Genomic DNA, 20,144 nt, shown 5'->3' on the forward strand with positions numbered 1-20,144 from the left:
ATCCCGCCACCGGGCCGCCCCCGCCCCGCCACGGCCACGGCCACCGGTGGGCCGGCGGCGTTCGCTCACCTTCTCCACGTTCTCCACGGTGAAGTCGAGGCCCTGCGGCGGCGGCGCCTCCGCCCTCCGCTCCATGGCTGCGGCGGCGCTCAGGAGGCGGCGGCGGGCGGGCGACAGCGGCGGCGCACGGGCAGCCGCATCGCGGCGGGACCCGCCTCCCCGCCCCGACGGGGGCGGCGGCACCGGGGCGGTGCGGCTCGGCGCGGCGGTCGGGCCGGGAGGCGCCCGCGGGACTCCCCGAGCAGTCCCAGCGCCCCGCTCTTCTCCTCTCCGGCCCCGCCTCGCCTCTCCCCGCGGCCCCGCAGGCGCGGCCGGGCAGCCCAGGACCTGCCGCAGCGCCGCGCCGCACGCCGGGAGCGGTAGTCCCGGCCCGCGCGCGTCCCCTGCCGGGCACCGCTCACCGGCCCCGCTCACCGGCGCCGCGCACGGGCACCGCGCACGGAAGCCGCGCACGGAAGCCGCGCACCGGCACCGCTCCCCGCGCGGGACGGGCAGCGCCAGCGGGAGCCGCCCGCGGCACCGCTCCGCACCCTCCCGCTGCCACCTCAGGGGTACCCCCCGTCCCCGTCTCCATCACGGGCACACGCAGGGGTTGGACGCGCAGCCCATCGCTTTATTGCTACAGGAAAAGGCGACTGTACAAAAATAGAGTTTATCCCTCAAATTTTACAAATAATAGAAAAAGGGTGCGGGGTGCACGGGGCGCTGCCCAGGGCTTCAGTGCAGCGCTGGGGTTAAATTACACCCGACCGCTGGGGGCCCAAAGTCATAAATAGGAGCTGCCGCTCGAGAACAATAAATAAATAATTTAGAGTAATAAATAGTTTAGTGCCACAGCACCACGGAGCAGTGCGGGGACCCTGCCACTACCCTGGGAACCAGGCAGGGGTGGGGGTCCCAATGGGTGTCCATGAACGAACACCCTGCAGAATACTAGGGTCTGCTGCTGGTCTGGGTGCAGATCCCCCACTCCACTCTGGTGCAAACTGGCCCCACTGCATCCCTGCCCTCAGGGACACCCCTCCCCTGCACCACCGACCCTAGGGTGCCCGAGGAGACAGGAAGGTTTTGCCCCCTCTGAAGCTTGAGTGATGCTTGGCCCCTGGAGCTCTGGTGCAGGAGTGCTGCTGATGGACACTGGGCTGGCAGACCCTTGGGAGTGGTGGGGATGGTCCACACTCTCTTCAGCTCGTCTCCCAGGGCTGAGCCAGGACCCCGTGTAGCCGCTGGCACCAGCTGCTTGGCACTGAGCAGGAGCGGGCTTGGCCACCCACATCCCAGTCATGACTCCATCTCACCTCGGATCTTTGTGGCCACGTAACAACAGGGGCACCAGCCTCTGCCAAACCCTTGCTCTGAGCAACAGTGCCGCCGCCTGTGGCAAGCTGGAGTCTGTCGGCATGTGTCGAGCTGGGGCCAAGCCAGCGGCCCCCTCCTCAGCCAATACAGCTGCACTCAGCCGCTGAGAGCTTCTCCACTGTCTGCCATGTGTTCTCCACATCCATGAAGGAGACAGCCTCATAGCGGGTGGGTCGGCAGCAGGGGTGGCTGAGGACGCGCTCCTGTGGCCCCGGGGCGATCAGCTGCTGCCGCAGCAGGCTGCCCAGCGTCAAGTCGTAGTTGCTGCGTGCCCGGTGGCAGGACCCGCTGCAGTACTTGAAGAGCACGATCTCGTCCGAGTTGAAGCCCAGGCCCAGGTCACGCACCTTCACCATCAGGTTGCGGATGTGGCAGTTGCGCCCGCGGGTGCGCCGTGGGGATTTCCCCCCCGCCTTTTTGGCTTTGCTGGCACCTGGCGGTGAGCGCTCAGCACGCAGCAGCAGGTCCTCCGCCAGCTCTGCGGCGCCTGGGCTACCCGTTGTCGCGTTGTCCCCTGCACATGGAGGACATGGCGCTGTCATGACCTATCCTGCACCCATCACCCTCCTTCTGAGCCTGCCGGTCCCCGCTGTGTCCTACAGATCCCTCCTGACCACCCACCACGGCAATGGCTGGTGCCTGAGAGGGTGTGTAGGTGTGTGGGAGGACTCTTCCAGCCAAGAATCTTCTCATCATCTCATTTTTAGGGCTCTGCCACATGCCCAGCATGAAGCTCAGGGCCCCATGTGTTGAGAGCCCCTCTGCCCAGCCACAAAGTGCAGCCACAGCCCCACATGGGCTGGGGCTCCCCACAGCAGCTCCCAACCTGCCCATGCCCCACACACGGGACTGCCACGCCCAGGCTGGGGGTCTGTCCCAAAACGCACCATACAGCTGGCTCCAGGCAGCAGCAAGTGGTGCCTCCACACCATCCTCCGCAGACAGGCTGGCAGTGCCCGTGCCCCGTGGCGTGGGGGCTGCGTCCAGCGTCTCGTTGCAGTGCGGTGTTCGCAGGGTGCCTGTGGCCAGTCCAGCCAGCAGTGACAGGATGGCAAAGAACCCCCACAGTGTCCCTTCCTGCAACGAATCACAGCACAGCAGGGTCAGCCCTGACCAGGGTTCATTCCCCACACCAGCATTGAGGCTCCCTGACCTGGGGATGGGGTCATGTATTCCTGGCCATGGCAGCCAGACAGACCTGGGCTCACCTTGGGCTGCAGGTGCGTGGCAGGTCCTGCAGGCCTTCGCTCTGGTGGCCCCTGTCGCTGGTCCATGCTAGCTGCAAGTACAGAGGCTGGGGTCAGTGCCCACACAGAGTGGATATAAAGCTGGCTGGCTGGGAGTTGGCACATGCCTCCCCTGTCCTGGCCAAGCATGCCACTCCCTCCCTCGCCCCCAAGAACCTCACAACACCTCCTGCACCCCATTCATGGCCCGCCCCTACCCCTCTCCTCTCCTGCCATAGTCAGGCATCCTCACCACACCGAATACCCCTTCCAAGAGATTGGGCAGCTTGGGCAACCCAGCCTTTGTACAGCACATCTCCTCAGGGGCAATGCAGCCAGTCCTCGTGTGAGCAGCCTGGGATGCCAGGCTGGGCTGTGAGGCAGCAGCTGGGGCTGGGAGTGCTGCGCGGGGGGGCCCTTTCCCATGGCCCTTCCCTGGGAATGTTTTTCTTGCTCACAGTGGGAGCCTGACCTTGGAAACTCCAAATCCATTAACACAGGGTCCTTGGGTGCAGCCACCCCTTGGCCCCGTGCTGGCTCTCCAGGCTGCTGCCTGCGCCAAGCTGGGACACACAGCCCCCGAGCAGCCTGGATGAGTGGGACTGCAAGGGGCAGGATGCTCAGGCAGGTCCTGTGGGGACATAGCAGGGTATGGAGTACCATGCTGGGCTCACTGTAGTCATTCACCCCAACACCACAGCTTGGCATCCACTGCCCTGACACGCAGAAAGGCACTGCATCCCTGCTATGCGTGGTCCCAGAGCAGCAGCGAGCACAGTCTCAGGAGGTGCTGCAGCAACTCCCGTTTGCAGCCACATCTTTGCCTCCTTCCCCAGCTCCCACCTGCGGTGCAGGTGTCCAAAGTTAGGATGCCCTGGCTTTGAAGGGCTTTAGAAGTGGTTTCAAAAGGGATTGTAGTTCCCTTGTCCCATCTGCTACATATCCTATCTCTCAGGATGGAACTATCCCCTTGGAGCTTAGTGACATTCTGCATTCAAGAGTTCCTCCATCTCCTCTATGACTTTGGCTTTGCCTTAGCATGTCCCAGTTGCTTCCATGGCAAAGGAAGCAATAGGGGATGGAGACATGGTGAGGAGAGCGCTCCTGACCAAAAAAAAGTGAAAACACATTCCTGGGCACTGCTGGGACAAGAAGAAAACATAATTTCTTCCAGTCCCTCTAGCATCTCAGGGGATGGTCCCCAAGTCCCATTTGTGGAATCTGATGCTACCCTGCACAGGCCACACTATTCCACGGGTCTGTAGTGGGCGCTGCCAGGCCCATGTGTCCCCTCCAGGGCCGTGCACCAGGCGGGATGCGCCCCCGGTGCCGGCAGGGCTCGCACCGCCCCCCCCGGCCGCACCAGCCGCCACAGCCTGGGCAAACACAGCCCACGCTGCCCTTCGCTCCCGTGGTGGCCCGTGGCCCCACGCCAGCCGCTGCTGCCAGGTCATGGATTTCCCAGGCCGGCACCGCCGGAGAGGCCAAGCGAGGGTCCCTGCGCCCTGCTGGAAAGGGACGGACTCCCCTGTCCTCGCTTCCGCGGCCGCCGCCCGCCTACGGCCCCTCGGCTCCAGCATCCCGGCGGGACGGGACGGGACGGGGCGGGGCGGGACGGGACGGGACGGGACGGGACGGGACGGGACGGGACGGGACGGATCAGCCGGTGCAATTCAGGCTTCTCCCGTCCGGCGGCAGCACGGCCCCGGACTCTGCAGCGGCAGCGCTGCCGGCGGGGCGCCGAACGAGGGCACCCTCCCTTCGCCACCGGGAGCCCCAGAGCCGAAGCAACGGACTAACACAAGCAGTGTCTCCTCAGACTCGGGGCCCCGTCCACGGGGCAGCTCCTCGAGCGCGCAGGACCGCAGCCCGCGCTGGACCCGCAGCCCCGCTCGGCATCTGCTTTCGTCCAGCGCGGGCAGGGCTGAACCGAGCACCTGGGCACCCCAGGGCGGTGCCAGACCTGCACACCCCACAGCAGACCCCCATGTCCTGTACGGGCAACTCTGGCTGGATCTCCCCCAGACACGGCTGCCAGAGCCCTGCCGAGCGATTCATAGACACAGGGATTTTTCCCAGGGTCGGAAACGAGCTCATCCATGTGAGCACCAGTCTGGACCCCCGTCACAGGTGTCCCCCGCCAGGGGCTAAACAATGGCAATTGGTGATGCAATCCCTGAGCAAGCCACCTCACTCTCACTCGTGCAGAGCCCGGCGAGAGCCCCACTGCCCGTCCCGTGCACGGGGCGCTCGGGGAGCGTGTCCCGTGGCTGCACCAGGCCCCCGGGGTTGGCAGCAGACACTCGCGAAGTGCATCCGCGCGGGGCCAACGGGTGCCCCAGGCCCGCGTTGAGTGTCTCGGCTCACGGAGTAGCTGTGTCAGCCCTGCAGCCGCGGGCCCCACCTGGAAGCGCGGGGGGATGCCCAGAGACCCCTTCGGACACCTGCGGAGGCCCTGCATCCCTTCGCGCTGACCGTGGTAGAAGAAGTGATGGGGGTCAGAAATCAACCCCAAGTATAATGAGGAGCGGGCACCCGTCCCGCAAAACCTTAGAAGACCGGGCTCGGACACGCGGGACACACGGCAGAGACCAAACTCGGCCCCAACTCAGGAACAGCAGAGCCGGGGGTACAGGGTACCCCCGCCCCTTGCCTCTCGCCTGCCCACCGCCCGAGGCGCACACCTGTCCGACGTGCCCAACGGGCCGGGCGAGAGCCTAGGGAAGAGGCGGGAGAGTCCGTCCCCGTGCCCCTCGGGCGCCCGCAGCGGGGTGCCGCCTCTCCCCGCCCCGGCAGGGAACCCCGGCCCCGCCGCGGCCCCCAGCGCTTCCCGCCGCCGGGTCTGGCTCGGCACCCCGGTAGCCGAACGGGGGGGACTTGCCCGGGAGCGGCCCGAGACCACTCACCGGCCCGCGAATATTGCCGGGAGGTGGGCGGCGAAGCGGGTTCCCCTCGTCCCCCCCGTAGTCCCGGTACGAGCCTTCGCCGAGACTCGGGGCCGCCGGCAGGCTGGGGCGGGCGCTGTCGCCCGCCACCCCGGCCCGCACTCACCGTGCCCGCGGTGGGGACCATCCCCCGGGCCGCCGCTGCCCCGCATCGCCTCCGCTCCCCGCCGCCCCCCGCCGCCCGCCGCCGCTGCGCCGGGGCGGGGCGCTGGCGGGGGCCGGCGCTGCCCCTCCGGCACCGACTCCCGCCGCTGCTCCCGGTGCCGCTCCCGCTGCGTCTCGGGGTGCGGTGGCGGCGGCGTCAGGCGGACGCGCAGTGCAGGGCACCGGCGGCTCCATCCTGCTCCCGTCGTCGCTGCCGGTGTCAAATTCCAGCCACCGTCACCTGACCGGCGGGGCGGGCACCGGCACCGGGACCCCGACTCACACTGGCACCAGGATACCAACCGGCGCCTCGATCCGCACGTAGTGGCACCGGGACTCCGATCCGCAAGGGCGCCTGGACCGCACCGGGATCAGGAGGGCACCGGAATCCCGCCAGCAGCAGGATCCGCAGCCCAACCCGCTTCAGCACCGGCTCTCGCCGTGATCCGCACCGCCTCCGAGCTCCCGCGGAAACTCGCACCCCGCCGGGAACAGCACCGGGACCCCCGGAGGCACCCGACCCCCGCTACCGCCACCTGCCCGTCGGCCGACCCCCGGGCAGGCGGACCCGCAGCCTGGACGGACGGACGCCCCGTGATCGGTGCTTCCTGCCCCGACAGCGCGATCACGGCGCTACCCGGACGGACACACGGACACCCTCGGGAAAGGGTTCAGCCCTTCCCGGAGCGCTCCGGGAGCAGAGCCCCACGAGGACCCCACGACCCGCGTCGGAGGGCAGAGCCCCGCGGGGGACCCCTTGCACACGTGGGGATCCGGCGGAGATGGGTTGTCGGGCAGGGTTAGGGCTATCCCGGCAGCTCCCGGCAGCGGCGGGGCCGGCCCGCGTCCCAGGCATCCCGAGCTGACTCGGGTCACCGGTGTGTCTGGCGCTCGTGTCCGGCCGCGCCGGAGGAGGAGTCCGGCCTCCCGCCCGCCCGCGCCCCGCGCCGCGGTCCTCCTCGGCTGGGCCGCCCGCCACCGGGCTCCTTACCTCTGCCGCCGCCCTGCCTCCCTCCGCCGGGGCCGCCGCTGGCCCCGGGGACATGGGGGCCGGCTGGCGAGTCGAGCCGAGCCCGTGCGAGTCCTTACGTCACCGCCCGGGGCCCTCCGCGTCCATCCCGGGGCTCTCGAGTGCTCCTTGCGAACGTGCCAAATCCCGGGGCCGCCTCCGCTCGGCCCTGCTTCACACGTGCTCCCCCGGCCGGAGCTGATCTCCGGGACGCGCCCCGGGCCAGGCGAGCCCCCCGGGTCCGGCCCTCATGGCTGCGGGGTCCGAGGGCGCCCGGGCGGGCTGCGCGCCCCGCTACGCCGCCGGCCGTGTCACCTGCCCCGGCGGCGCTCCGCCGCCTCGGCGCTACTCCCTGGGCTTATGCAACTCCCCGGCTGGAGCGGGGCCAGCGGCTCGGTCGCCGGCTGTGCCACGGCTGCACGCCCAGGTTGCCCCGACCCCGGGCCACCCGCGTGGCTTTAACCTCCTTCCCGCCGCCCGGCACGCCGGGCCCAGCGGTCCCACGGAAGGGTCGGATGGCCGCTCCTGCAGCCACCTGCGGAGCCGCCGCCTCGCTTGCTCTCATCTCCTCGGATTATCCGGCGCGGGGGTGACAACTCCCGCGTCCTCCTGCGACATCACCTGCCAGGGAGTGTGCGGGCACAGGCGGCGCCCACTAAGCCGTCCCTGCCGTCCCTGCCACCACGAGCAGCGACAGCAGAGGTGGCACGCGGCCCGGAGCTGCTGCCTCACCTGCCCTGGAGCGGCACCGCGTGGCCCCGGCTCCCCCCTTTCACCCCCACTCCTGTCCTGGCACAGGCATCTTGACCCTGTCTGTGGCTATCGGTAGCACTGCGTGGGAGGAGGGGCTCTTCTGTGGGACTGCTGCTCCACGGCCGCGGCCCGGGGCTGCTCCCATCTGAGATGTCCTCATGGGCATCGGAGGCAGTGCCCGTGGATGCCTCGGCCCAGCAAAGTTTTGGAGGCCCTGGTGCATCCCTGGGGTAGAGAAACAGCTGGGAGCAAGTGACAGGGAACAGGTTCCTCTGCTTTGCAGGGCTACAGACTAATGCAGCTGCCTGCTTGGAAAATTTCAATGTGAGTGGCATGTCCTGTTCCATGTTGCCTGGCTGTCCCTATAGAGCTGGGTCTGGCCACAGCCTTGCCCATACTAGGGAAGAGAAGGCTGCCAATGAAGGGAAGGGCTGCCTCCCTCACTGATAACCCTCAGGGCTTGGAGACAGCCTCGGGTGTTGGCTCAGCAGAGGGGATATTCCATCCCCTCCCACCTTGCCTAGGTTGGGCAGGTCTTCATGTCCCCAGGACACAGCCAGGAAGTTCTGAGCCTGTGATGCTGGTTGTATGCAGGGGGCTATGTGGAGCATGGCACAGGGTATCCAGGGCACCTGTACAGGCGTGCCCACAATGTCCCCAGTCATGTGGAAGAGGTGGTTGTGCAAAGCCTGGCCTCTGTCCTCTTCCAGGTGTGCCCCCTTCGAGGCTGCTATCCCAGACACCTGGAGGCACTGGCTCCTTCCTCTGCCCTTCCCTCTTGTCCTGGGAGACACAAGCCTGCAGCTGCTGTCAGCCCCACTAATGTCCTAGCACCTCCTCCCTGGCCTCCTACAACCATGGTGGCAGGGGATGGTATGTCCCAGCTATGTGCCTCAGTCCTAGCACTGCTCTCCCCTCTTGGGCTCCCATGAGTACTGGCTTTGCCCTGGGGTATGCTGGGCATAGCTCAGGCTGCATGGGGTTCTGGGGTTCAGGGCAGGGTTCCAGCCCCACAGGTCTCCAGACAGAGGGGTGACCTGCTCCCTGACTGCTGCTGGCACTGCCTGGCTTGGTACCTCCCAGGGCACTGCCTGTGCCAGCTTGTGCTCGTGCACCCCTGGGGCTGGGGTGCCCTCAGGTGCCTTGTCTGGTCTGGAATAAGCCCTGCTGAGCCAAGCCAGGGCCTGCTGTGACATCTGTCCCTAAAGGTGCCACCTTTGCAAGTGACAGGATAGGGGTGATGCAGACCAGCCAGATGGCAGGACTGAGCACGTCATGACTGCTGTCCGAGGCCATGGCTGGGTGTGACAAAACATACGTGGGAGACAGCTGTGACGCAGGCTGTGTCCCATCTCAGCAGTGACGTGGCTCTTTCAGGGATATCTCTGAACAAGTCTCCTTGTCTCAACTGACCTGAACGTCCTTGTGTGCCCTGGTCCCAGGCTCTGTGCTCTTTTCTTCCTCTGCCCTCCCACGGCCAGGACAGGGCATGGGCCATCCCTGGGGCTGGCTCAGCCAGATGGCAGTGGTGGCCCTGCTCTTTAAATGCTAGGAAAAGAGTAGGGATGGAAGGAGGATTTGAGCTGCTCCAGCATCTCCTTGAAACCTGCAACCATGCATCAGGGAGGGCTGGGCAGTTGCTTCTCTGGTGCCCCATGGTGCTAGCAACAACCCACCCACCCATTGTTTAGAAGCTGGGAGGTCTGGCAGACCAGTCACTCACCTCGAAGCAGCCTTCCTGTGCCTCCAAGCGATGGAACTGTCTCCAACATATCCTGTGGCTCTGGGAGCCTGGTGGCATCACAAGGGCTGGCCTAAGGGGTTACACTCTTTCAGCTGGGACTTGGCAGGTATGAGAGCTGGACACAACCTCAGTCTCTGGCTTCCTAAACCATTTCCTTTTCCAGGACAGTGTGGTGAGAAGGTCACTTGGCTGGACAGCTGCCTTTGTCAGGGCCGCACCCAGCCCGATTGCTGCTGTGACCCTTGACGGGAAGACATCCTGCTGGCGGGGAGTCCCCAGGAGAGCAGTCAGTCACAGGCAGCTTGTCAAAGGCAGGACAAGCTCTGATGTCTGTGCCTTCCAACATTAAATGAACCCAATCCACAATTCTCTCTCCCACCCCTCAAAGCCACCTGCAAGGAGGAGCACAGCCCTCTCCTGTCCCCAGCACCAGGCCAGTGGCATTGGCCAGCTGCAACTCCTGGCAGCTAGATTACAGTTCCAGAGGAGTCAGCAGTGAATCCAGGCAGGGGACAGCCCAACCAGGGGAATCCCTCTGCCTCCCATAAAAAAGGCCCAAGGCAGCAGAAGAAAGAGGCCAGCCAAGCTTGTTTGATAGCTTTATTGCTTCTGTGATATGACTGAATTGATGTGACATAAGCCGGCTTGGAGGAGCCTGCAAGACTCTTACCCTCCCTGCCTAGAGGGAAAATTTAAAAAAAAATGCAGAAACTAAAACTAATTTTAAAAACTCATTGAGTTCTTGCATCTTGGCTTGGTACAGTACCGGCAAATGCACTGGCCTTTTCAAGACCCTGTGCAGGCTGTGCAAGGAGCCAGAGCCCAGAGGGGCTGGGCAGTGGCCCCAGAGGGGCTCCTGCACTGGAGGACACGTCTCTAATACTGTGAGTGACACACGCTTGGACCGAGAGCACACGCTGCTGGTGCCTGTGGAGCTCAGCGTGGTGGCTGCCTCCCTGCCAAACACTCTGGAAGCCCTTGTCCGTGTCCAGTTCTGCCCATACCCAACCCAACTGCGCCCATTTGACATAGATGGCCCTGTCCTGACACCTTCCCCCGCTCCCAGCAGTTCTCACACTGAGGGGGGGCACAGCATGGCCAGGCAGGGCCTCTCCACTTCTCCCTCCAAGGAAGGAGACACTGGAAGTCCAGAGATGCTGGGATGAGGAATGCTGGGCTGGATCCCACTGCTGCCTCATGCTACCTGGCCATGGTGCTTACCTTTGGCATGTGTGAGCTCGAGGCCATAGCATGGCCAGGCCTAACAGGGTGAGCTGGTGGTGGGATCCCAATGCCAGTGTGGTGGGCACTGACACAAATGCACAAACAGCTCATGGTGTGGTCAGCACAGCAGCAGCAGCTCTCCAGCACCTCCTGTCCTCCAGAGCAGCACAGGCAGGCTGCCCTGCAGCTCCCCAGACGTGCTCTCTGCACCAGCTGGAGCAAAACCCACTGTGGTCACCGGCCCCTGATCCCCCTGTGTTTCCCTGGGCTGTCTCTAGGCAGGTTCCCTGCCACCTGAGTGGCCTTCCTGCACCACAGCGCATCAGAGGCACCAGGCAACCCCGCTCTATATTTAGGCTGTGGAGAATTCCCCTGGGCTCTCCCTTCCGATCTGACAAGGTGAGTCACTGCGAGGGAGAGGCCAAGACTCACATCCGTCCCACTGACCCTGCTCTGACCCGCGCGCCGCTCCGAGCTGCCGGGACTGCAGCGTCTCAAGGGCGGGAGGTGGCTGCAGGTGCACCTGGGGAGGCAGCCAAAAGAACAGCACCCAGGAGCAAAACCCAGTGCTGTGCACTGCTCCTGGAGCTGGAGCCCCATCACCTGGCCACGGGCTGCTCTGTGGTGTCGGTGAGCCAGAGGAGAGTCTTGGTCCCTGAAACGCTCTTTCCTTCTGCATGCAGGTGGTCCTGACCCACCACAGTCACTCTGGATCATGCACTCATCTATTCAACTTGGACTCTTCTGCCTGGAGACCCCTGTCAAGGTGGAGATAAGGGCTTGGAGTCACCTCCTTGGCCTGTAGGGTCAACTTCCCATCAGGACCTATTCATGGCTGTGGTGGAGAGCTGGGATGACAGGGAAGGCTGAGCAGTGGCCATGCTGTGTCCTTGGACCTGGAGCTAGGGAGCTGGAAGATAAAAGTGACCTGGAGCTTTGTAGTGTTCAATAATGCAATTGAACAATCCTCTGTGGGGGTCCCAGCAGAGACACCAAAGGCTATTCCCTCCTCCTTCCAGATGCAGCTGCCCACTCTGCCATCTCAGCTCACTGCAGCCCATGGATACAGCCCCAGGGCTCTCATGGCAGCTGGTTAAAGCACCAAGACAGAGAGAGTAGGTGTCAACCCTTCCCCAGCCACAGCCTCAGCCAGATCCAGACCAAGTATTTCCCCTGCCAGCATGGCTGGGACTCAACAGAAGATGGTCCCAAGTCCAGGCTGACACCCAGGAACTGCAAAGGGAGGGTTGCCTGGTGAGAGCCATGGAAATTCAGTCCCATGGAGTCCTCAAGAAGGAAAAACAAACTGGGAGATACTTAAAAGGAGTATCTGCCACAGCATATGCTCAAAAACCTGCTGCAAACCTCACAGAGCATCCTGAAAGGAGGCACATAGGTCCCTGGGGGAACGGGGACTGCCTGGCTGGGAGGCCAGAGCAGTGGGGATGGGACCTGGGAAGGGTAAAGGGAAGGAGAGCCTCCCAGCATGCATTCTGCAGCCCAGAAGCAGCAGGAACTTGGAGCTGCTCCCAGATGACAAGGGAAACAGCAGCCACAACAAGAAGCTGGGCAGAACTTGCCCCTCAGCAAGTTCTTTGGCTACAGGCACAGCAGGCAGGAGAGGCTCCTGAGGGAGGCATCCCACACTGCTCTGTAAGCAGCACTCAGTGCCATGTCCTGGGAGCTGTCTCTGCCTGCAGCCTGGTCTCATACCATTCTGTACTGTTTGCTGGTCTGCCCCATGCCTGGGTCACTGCCTGCCCCTCCTACACACCCCCTTGAGGGTCTCAGGTCCAAAGCCACAATCCCTGCAATCAGCAGGTGCAGAGTTGGTCTAGGGGAGCCATGTGAGCCCTGCTCTCAGCATTCCTTGTCAGGGTCATGCTCCCTTCAGTCCAGAGCAAGGCAAACTGCAATCCTTGGGCTGTGTCAGACACAGTGTCAGGACCATGAGCCCAATCCACACCCTTCTGGGATCCCCCTCCACTGACCCCAGCACCAGCTGGCTGTGTGCCAGTGCCTTGACACTCAGGTACTGAGACAGTGCCTGTGGGTGCACTCCAGCCTGCTCCAGGCTAAGAGAGCACAGGAGCCACTTTCCACATGTAACAGCTCATTCTCTTGGCAACCTCCCTTCTGCCCACGCTCTTCAGGTGGATGAGACCACCCTGCTGCCCTCGCACTTGGCCACATTGATCAGTTTATTCCAGCTCCTCTGAAATACGTATACAAATCAAATGTGCAAATAGTGCATCGTGGGACCAAGAGGGCAAAGGAAGGACATGCTCCTGAGAGCAGGAGGAGCAGCAGTGCTAGAGCAGCACGGGAGGAGCTTGGAAATGGAGTGAGCAGGGGCCGAGCAGAGGGTGAGAGTTCCCATCAGGTTCCATCATCATTGAGGTCACACGTCGCTTAAATAGGGAACATGATTGAGTCTGGAACGGAAAACAAACATCTTCAGCAGTCTGCTCTCAAACTGTAAAGCTTGAGATCTCTGCTCAAGATCTGACCTCCTTCCAAAGAATAAATTACTCCCCTCCCACACAAAACCAAAGCAAGATGCTGTCCAGAAACAGTGACACAAGTCTGCACGGACTCTTCAGGGGCCCTGCACAGCAGGCACAAACCAAAAGGCCTGAAAGCCTTCAGCACAACGGGGCAGGCTCCTCTGCATCGTGACAGGCAGGAAGGTGGGAAGGATCTGCTGCAGGCAGAGAAAGCCACGGCTCCCTGCTCCTCCTTGGGGTCAGGGCAGAGGCAGAGCAAATGGCTATGGAAAACACAGCCAAGTCAGTGGCTGCTGTTGCTGCCTCTGTGGAGGATGCGAGGAAAAATGCAGAAAAACAAACCCATGCTCATCTCCATCGAGAAGCTCCAAGTGGAGATTGAGAGGAAGCCATTATTCTCCCTTCGAATCATAGCAGCACCAATGACACCGAAGTTTTGGATGGATTTGTTTTCCTGGGGAAAGGTCAGAGGCTGGTGACAATGCAGATGGAGCACGAAGAGACCAGGTTTTTCACAGGGCTGTGTGCAAGCAGACTTTGCCTCGTACCTTGGTATTTCTAGTATGGTTCCAGAAGAGTCTTTTAAAAAATAATACTTTGTACATTCAGGCTTTGCTGCCTTGGGGCAGCATCACCTCCCATTTGGCACTAATCATTGTATTCACAAACCTTTCTTCTCTCTCCTGAGTCTTTCCTGTCTAATTCAGGATGCAGAAGATCTGTCTGTGATGCAGAGTTCAAGAACTGTCCACTCAGCCCCTTGCCCACCTCCTGCCAGCTCTAGGCCTGGAGGTGGGAGATGTAACCCTCGTGCAGACTGGCAATGCAAAAGGGTCTTCCCAGAGCACCTGGGCATCTCTGTGTGTCTTCAGTGAGGTGGGATTCTTGCAGGGGGCTGCCAGTGCCTGCTCCCAGAGCTGCAGCGTGTCTTCGTCTCCTCCCTTGGACGCAGTGGCTGCAGCCACTCAGATCCCACTGGTTAGGTCAGTGATGACTCGGGCTTTCACCAGCTTTCTCAGAAATTCCTTCTCCCGCTGGATGTTGTGCGTCCAGGACTGGAAGAAAATGAGAGAGACAGGAGGTCAGCAGCTACCCTGGCCAAGCATGCTTCTGTCCCTCATGCCTGGGAGACTGTCAAGGACACAGATCCTGCTGCAGATCAGAACAGCCCTTGCACACCAAGGACCTCCTTTTATGTAAAGCTGACACAGTCAGCAGGGTCAGACCTGTGTACCTCAGGTAGAAAGTCTCCCCATGGGCTGGGGGATGTTTTTTGGTACGGTGAGATCTGGGCAATCCAGGTCCCTTGGGCAGATGTGCCCTCCCAAACTGCTGTATACAGGAGCCCAGCAGCACAGCACTGGTGATGGTCTATGCCAGGGAACAGAGCTGGCAGAGGACACAATGGCAGGATGTACCCACCACACACAGTGCCCTGCCAGGCCATGGCACTGCATGGGGGTGCATGCAGCTGAAACACCCCAAGACCACCCCCATCAAAGCCAGCTCTTGCTTCTGCTAGCTCTGTCAAGAGGAAATCACATGCTAAAGGTTACACTAATACAATGTGAAGGGTGAAACGGCCACATCTCACGGCAGGCACTTCAGAGCAGTGATTGCTATAGCTGGTGTCAGCCCACCAGATGTGTTCCTTGCAGCAGGCTTGAGCTGGGATCACAGCATCTGCCATCACTCGCCTGTGCTGGGACTATTGAAGCACTTAATGAAAGCAGGAAGTGGTTTGTCACACCATGGAGACCAAGGCAGAACAGGGAAAAGCAACTTTCCCCAAAATCTCCCAACAGGACAAGAATCACAGTACATGATTTCGGCACAGTGCTCTGGTCAGCAGGTAATCTGAGCTCTAAATACAATCTGGACCATGACAAAATCAGTCTACAGGATCCTCCCTGAAATGGCCTCAAACCAACAAAGCATCAGCCCCATGAGCCCACTGAGGGCACTCTGTCACAGGTATTGAAATCCAGTTTACCCACTGCCAAACCATGGGCACCTGCCTGCAAGGCACTGGTTGCATACATCATGCACAGTGTGCATGTGGATCTCCTGTCATCCTGCTTATCCTGCCCTGTCCTGTCTGGGACAAGCAGCTCTCAGCCATGACTGCTGTGTGGCACTGACAGCCCCAGGCATGACATGCACACAGCAGGCTGACAAGAGGTTCAAGGTCCTTCTCTACATCTCCAGCACATTTTGGAAATATCTTTCTTGCTGCTACTACACATTTATAAGTCATTTCCATCCCCTCAGTGCACAGGAATGACAACAGTTAAAGCTGCTAAAGAAACTTCAGGCAGGTAAAAGAAATCTTTGACTTCCTCTGCTTCCAGTGGCACTGTTACCTGAATGCTGGAAAGGCTACACCACTACAGGGAACAGGACCGCACATGGAGAACTGTGTTGGTGCTCTTTGGGACTCTGGAAATGCATAAGGCCCTATTTCTAAACTGAAAAGGTACTGCCCTGAAACAGTGCTTGGCTTCAGCTAATGTAAAACCAGAAACTGACAAGTGGCACTGGGAATAAGGGGTACAAAGGCTTGTAAAAGGAAAAAAGCATCAGTTCCAGAAAGCAGCAGGGGGAACGATGGTGGCACGGAGAGAGCTGGAAGAGCAGGGCTGAGTGTTGGAGCCAGAGAGCCAGGATCCCCCAGTGTGCTGGAAACAGTTCCACATGTGACATGTCAGCTGGGGGCCCCGGGCTTGGCCCCTGCCATGCAGCTGTGTCACTTGTGCCAACACAGCCCCTTGCTAGGAAGGCTCAGCCCCGGCAGGGGCAGCTGGGTGTGTGGGTGAGCTCCTGCCAGAGGCAGGCAGCACTGCCTGCAGGCACAGGGGCCACGCTGGGACAGCAAGGCTCAGTGCATTCACTTGCATCTGGCTGGGCTTGTTGTTGAAACCTGCCTGGAGCACCAGGAGCCTGATACCTCATAGCACAGTCTGAACCCTCCTCCATGCCTTTCAGCCTCATCACACAGTCTGAGAAGACAAGTTTGTGTTTGTGTTTTTTGTACAGATGAACTGGGGAAGCAGCCACTTGTAGGCAAACTCAAACCACCTAAAATGCCACCTCAGGCCATGTGCAAGTGCCTTATCTGACAGCAGGAGGAAATCTGCTTTGTGAAAAGTACAAGTGGAGCAGGAATTTAAGTTCAGGAGGTAGATAACAAAACTTTGGGTGATACAATTGCAGTCTCTCACATTACAGCCAGGTCTGGCTCCAGCACTCACTGCAAAGTTGCTGGCAAGACCTACCAACCTGTGGTTGTTCAGCACCCAGGCTGCCTTATACCCCAGGCACTCCCCCTAACTCTTTTTTACAAGCAGACAGTCACACAAAAGGCCATTCAGCCTCCCACCTGATCCATGGATCTTAGTGATGTCCACATCAGTACTCTCTAATGTCTTGTGGTTAATGTAAGCCCACAGAGGAAGAGCTTCCCTTGTGAGAACGCGCTTTCATCCCTCCCAAAGAGCACTATCAGGGCACTCTGTGCAGTGCTGCTCCCCCATGAGCAGCACGGGCAGGAGGGATGAGGCATGTCTCCAACACCAGCTCTGGTTACTGATTACCGAGAGGGACTCACTCATCCCACTGACAGACCGAGCTGATCAGACAGAGGAAGCTGCATTCCAGCACCAGCAGCGGCAGTGGGGACAAGAGCCAGAGCAGTTTTCTCAAAACTGACAAGAAAGCAGGCACCTCAGTCCCACTGCTCCAACAGAAAAGGCAACAAAATACACTCTAAACCCCAGAAGGTTTCAGGGTGTATACACCTCAAATAGCACCATGGGTATGCACCTTAAAAAGCACACACTGCCAGCAGAAAACTCCAGCTCTTTTCTTGTCAATCTGCGCCTCAAAAACAGTGATGGAGCAGTTTAGAGCATTTACTGTCACCTCCACCTTCCTGTCTCTGCACATCACCACCACTGCTGCAACCTGGCAGACTGGCTCTGCCCTCTCTCCTCTCCTGCTCGCATCCAATGCAGCTTCCACTTGTGGAATCAAACAGGCTGCTTGCCTGAGCCCGTGACTGGAGCAATGAACTTTGAGAGGAGGCTCCAGACCCCTTCTTGTTCTCCAGGGATCAGGCTAGGATTTCCTGTGCTTTGGGTCTGTCTCTGAGTAGTGGACATTTGCCTTTTCCAATGGAGAGCAAAGCAGAGAGAGCAGAGTTACTCTGCCAGCGCTGTTATGGCTGTTTATCCCAGGGAGGTGGCAGTGGCTCTGAGTGCTTGGTCACAGTTATTAGATGAAAATTTATCATCAGTTAAAGCCACCTTTCAGGGTTATGCAAATGCAGCAGCCCCAAACCACCTATCCTTTTTATCTTGACAATTCCACAAAGAAGCACAAAACATCATCTGTCGCTTCAAGAAAAGCCAAGTAGAATATTTTAAGCCTAAGCAAATGTTCCAGAGACAAACCCAGGAGGAAGGTAAGCTCCCCGTCTGTAATCAATTACAGTCAGGGAATGCCTCAGCTTCAGACCACATTAGTCTTATCAAGCATGCTGCAATTTAAATACAGGAACACTAAATTAGAGAGAGTGAGTCAATGAGGAATGCATTCAAGAAAAACAGCAAGTTGTAGAGAATGAGTTTTCTCAGTTCTGTTACATCCTCTGTATTTCTGCATGTCAGCAGCATTTCTCCACAAAAACCTGCACAGAAACCAGAGCAGAGCAAGAAGTGCTACTTCACTGGCAACAGTCAGTTTTCAGTCTCCCCCAGTGCTAATTTATCTTTGTCTTTAACCTTCACTGTCTTGTCTCTAAAGCTGCTTAATTTTCATCATCAGACTGCCCCACTCTGCTTGAAACCGCTTGGGATTCACATGTACTGAAACAAAAGGGATGGCTGGGCACCCTCATCTTCTTGTCTTTAGGGGACTTACTCACAGCTCCTTTGTGCCCAGTCATTCTTACATCAACTTTAAATTTCTAACAGCTGTTTTTGCTCCTGCTTACTCTTACTACGCTCACAGAGAGAGAAACTGTATCTCTTTTTAGTCTTCATTTTACCAAGTTAAACAAGGAACGCCTTTCTTCTACCAAAACAAGCTGTTCATTTACACCATGAAAACTGGGAAATCTCACAGAATTATAGTAGCTCCCTCTGCCCCTACTTACTCCAGATTTACTTCTCATGAGCTAGGAAAAAAGGCTCACCAGTGCCTCATGCAGAGGCAATTCCCTCACTCAACAAGAAGTCCTTTCCTCTAGTCTTTCCAGAGCAGTATTTGCCTTTTTTTTTCCTCTCCCAGTAACAGTCTGGCAGCCTGAATTATTCTGTGATTTATTTGTACCTATCTAAGCACTTTCCTCCTCTGCCATTGCCAAAAAATGGTATCCCAGATTGGAGTCAAAATGTCTGTTATTGCCCCAAATAGCATGACCTTCCATTCATAATCTTAGGTTTCATGCCACCCAATTTACTTCTGATCTCAAGGTACTCATGGCCTTCCTGGATGGTATTTTGATCCTCCCTTGTATTGACCACACCTGGTTTTGTCTCATCACAAATTCCACTTGCACACCATTGCCTTCTGTGCCAAAAATCATTAAAGCAAACACTAAACATGACCTCCTGCAGAGGAACTCCCAGCTGTCCATTCAGTGCTGCCTTTTGTGCTCTCTCTTAGAGAGACTATTCATGTACAGGTGTTGCACCAAGCCCTGGCTTCTGAAGCTGAACTAATGATAATATCTCAAAGGCACAGGATTGCACGCTTACCTGAACTTCTGACAGGCGGGACCGCCACACTTCCTCTGTTCCAAGAATGATTTTCTTTTAAATCAAATAAAGATATTAAATTAGTTTCTGTAACCTGCCCTTGGTAAATCCATGTTGTGTTTGCTTTCAGGATTTAAATAGTGTTTCATTTAAACTCTGCTCTGAAGTTCTGAACAGTACCTCTGAGGTTGGTTTAAGAGTTCTGAATTTGACAGGATTATTTTCCTTGACTTGCTCCCATACCCTACCCTACACCCCCCCCCCCCCAAAAAAAAAAAAAAAGAAGGGAAAAAGAGGTATTATATCCACTACAAGCTAATCCTGTGGAACTTGACAGATTTATTGTGGACCTTTTCCTCTGGACTTGCAGCTTAATTGGCTCAAAGTGGAACAGAGATCTCTTGGGCTCTCACACCTACTGCATTAGCTTCAACAGCTTTTGCCTTTCAGTGCTGACCCAGTAATTTTAGCTTTCTGTGAACTTCTCACCGTAAGCGACCCTTTCCCTCACATTCATCATATCATCCTGATAGAGGTAATATATATATATTCATGTGGTTCCTACTTTAATCCTTCTGCTTCCTTCACCTCCTTGGATGTCAGTCCTGATAATTCTTTCCTTGCTTCCTTATTGTTTGTCAGTGACACTGTTCAGTATTTGCTAATTTTCCTTTGCAACATCTAATTGATTTTGACTTTTGCCAGTTCCGACTTCATCTCTGTCCCTTCCAGCCATCAGGAGTGAAGCCTTTTGATGCTCTTCCTCACTCCTCTATTACTTCTAACTCCACTTTGAAGCAGTTCTTTATGAAATTATATTTACAGCCTTTTTCTGCCAGTTTTCCCCTTGCTGCAAATATGAATCACAGAAAATTATTGTACTCTCACAAACAAGACTTCAAGTCTACAATAAGTCCATGAACTCTTCAGTGAATGTGTTTTTAGTAGCCCATTCTCCAAGGCTAGGCCAAAATTCAGAGAGGTCAGAATCTGCATGCATGCCCCAATTCCACTGAGCACACTGCCACTATTGCTGAGTCTATATACAGCCCTGCTTATCAAGCTCCCTCCTTTTGGGAGCAAAAATCTGAGTTATATCATCCCTTCTGTTGACTTTCCATTTAATTTAACCATGAAGGCACTTGACCAAAGGCTATTTCCTAAAATCTCCCTCTGCAAGGTCTTCATACATGCTAAAAGCAGCTGTGAAAGGCCCACAGCTCTTCTCGTGCCCTCCCAGCTGGTGAGAAGAGCTGTGCCAGCCACTGTGTCTGGGAATTCCTGGGCTCTCCTTTTGACAAGGAGATGTACAGCCCTACTGTACATACGTGGCAGTGCCATTTCTGGGGGCACCCAGCACCCCACAGACATCTGTGTTCAGTGCTGGGGGCAGTAGCTGGGCTCTAACCCACCT

General features: G+C 58.3%; 3 protein-coding genes across 16 annotated transcripts in view; all 3 read right to left on the reverse strand.

Moving 5' to 3' along the window:
• IPO13 (importin 13) overlaps positions 1-225 on the reverse strand; it is a 31,196-nt gene extending 30,971 nt beyond the window's left edge. For both annotated transcript variants that reach the window (XM_059853986.1, XM_059853985.1), the window contains exon 1: positions 70-225. In XM_059853986.1, coding sequence (XP_059709969.1) covers positions 70-135 — 66 coding nt within the window. In that variant the 5' untranslated portion in view covers positions 136-225. The remainder of the gene's footprint in view (positions 1-69) is intronic.
• Positions 226-652: 427 nt separating this feature from the next.
• On the reverse strand, positions 653-7,094 carry ARTN (artemin). 3 transcript variants are annotated; one of them, XM_059854005.1, is made up of 4 exons: positions 6,726-7,094; positions 2,628-2,698; positions 2,307-2,496; positions 653-1,933 (listed from the first exon to the last, which is right to left on the reverse strand). In XM_059854005.1, exons 2-4 carry the CDS (start codon positions 2,691-2,693, stop codon positions 1,497-1,499), a joined length of 693 nt encoding a protein of 230 aa, XP_059709988.1. In that variant the 5' UTR covers positions 2,694-2,698; positions 6,726-7,094; the 3' UTR covers positions 653-1,496. The 3 variants fall into 3 exon arrangements, with proteins under 3 accessions (XP_059709988.1, XP_059709987.1, XP_059709986.1); XM_059854004.1 differs by lacking the exon at positions 6,726-7,094 and adding an exon at positions 5,697-5,779; XM_059854003.1 differs by lacking the exon at positions 6,726-7,094 and having other exon boundaries at positions 2,628-5,622.
• A 2,732-nt stretch (positions 7,095-9,826) lies between these two features.
• The window catches only part of ST3GAL3 (ST3 beta-galactoside alpha-2,3-sialyltransferase 3), a 187,305-nt gene continuing 176,987 nt past the window's right edge, over positions 9,827-20,144 (reverse strand). For all 11 annotated transcript variants that reach the window (XM_059853992.1, XM_059853997.1, XM_059853991.1 and 8 more), the window contains one exon: positions 9,827-14,026. In XM_059853992.1, coding sequence (XP_059709975.1) covers positions 13,937-14,026 — 90 coding nt within the window. In that variant the 3' untranslated portion in view covers positions 9,827-13,936. The remainder of the gene's footprint in view (positions 14,027-20,144) is intronic.

This window comes from Haemorhous mexicanus, chromosome 9, assembly GCF_027477595.1.
Source record: "Haemorhous mexicanus isolate bHaeMex1 chromosome 9, bHaeMex1.pri, whole genome shotgun sequence".
Classification (NCBI taxonomy): Eukaryota; Metazoa; Chordata; class Aves; order Passeriformes; family Fringillidae; genus Haemorhous; species Haemorhous mexicanus.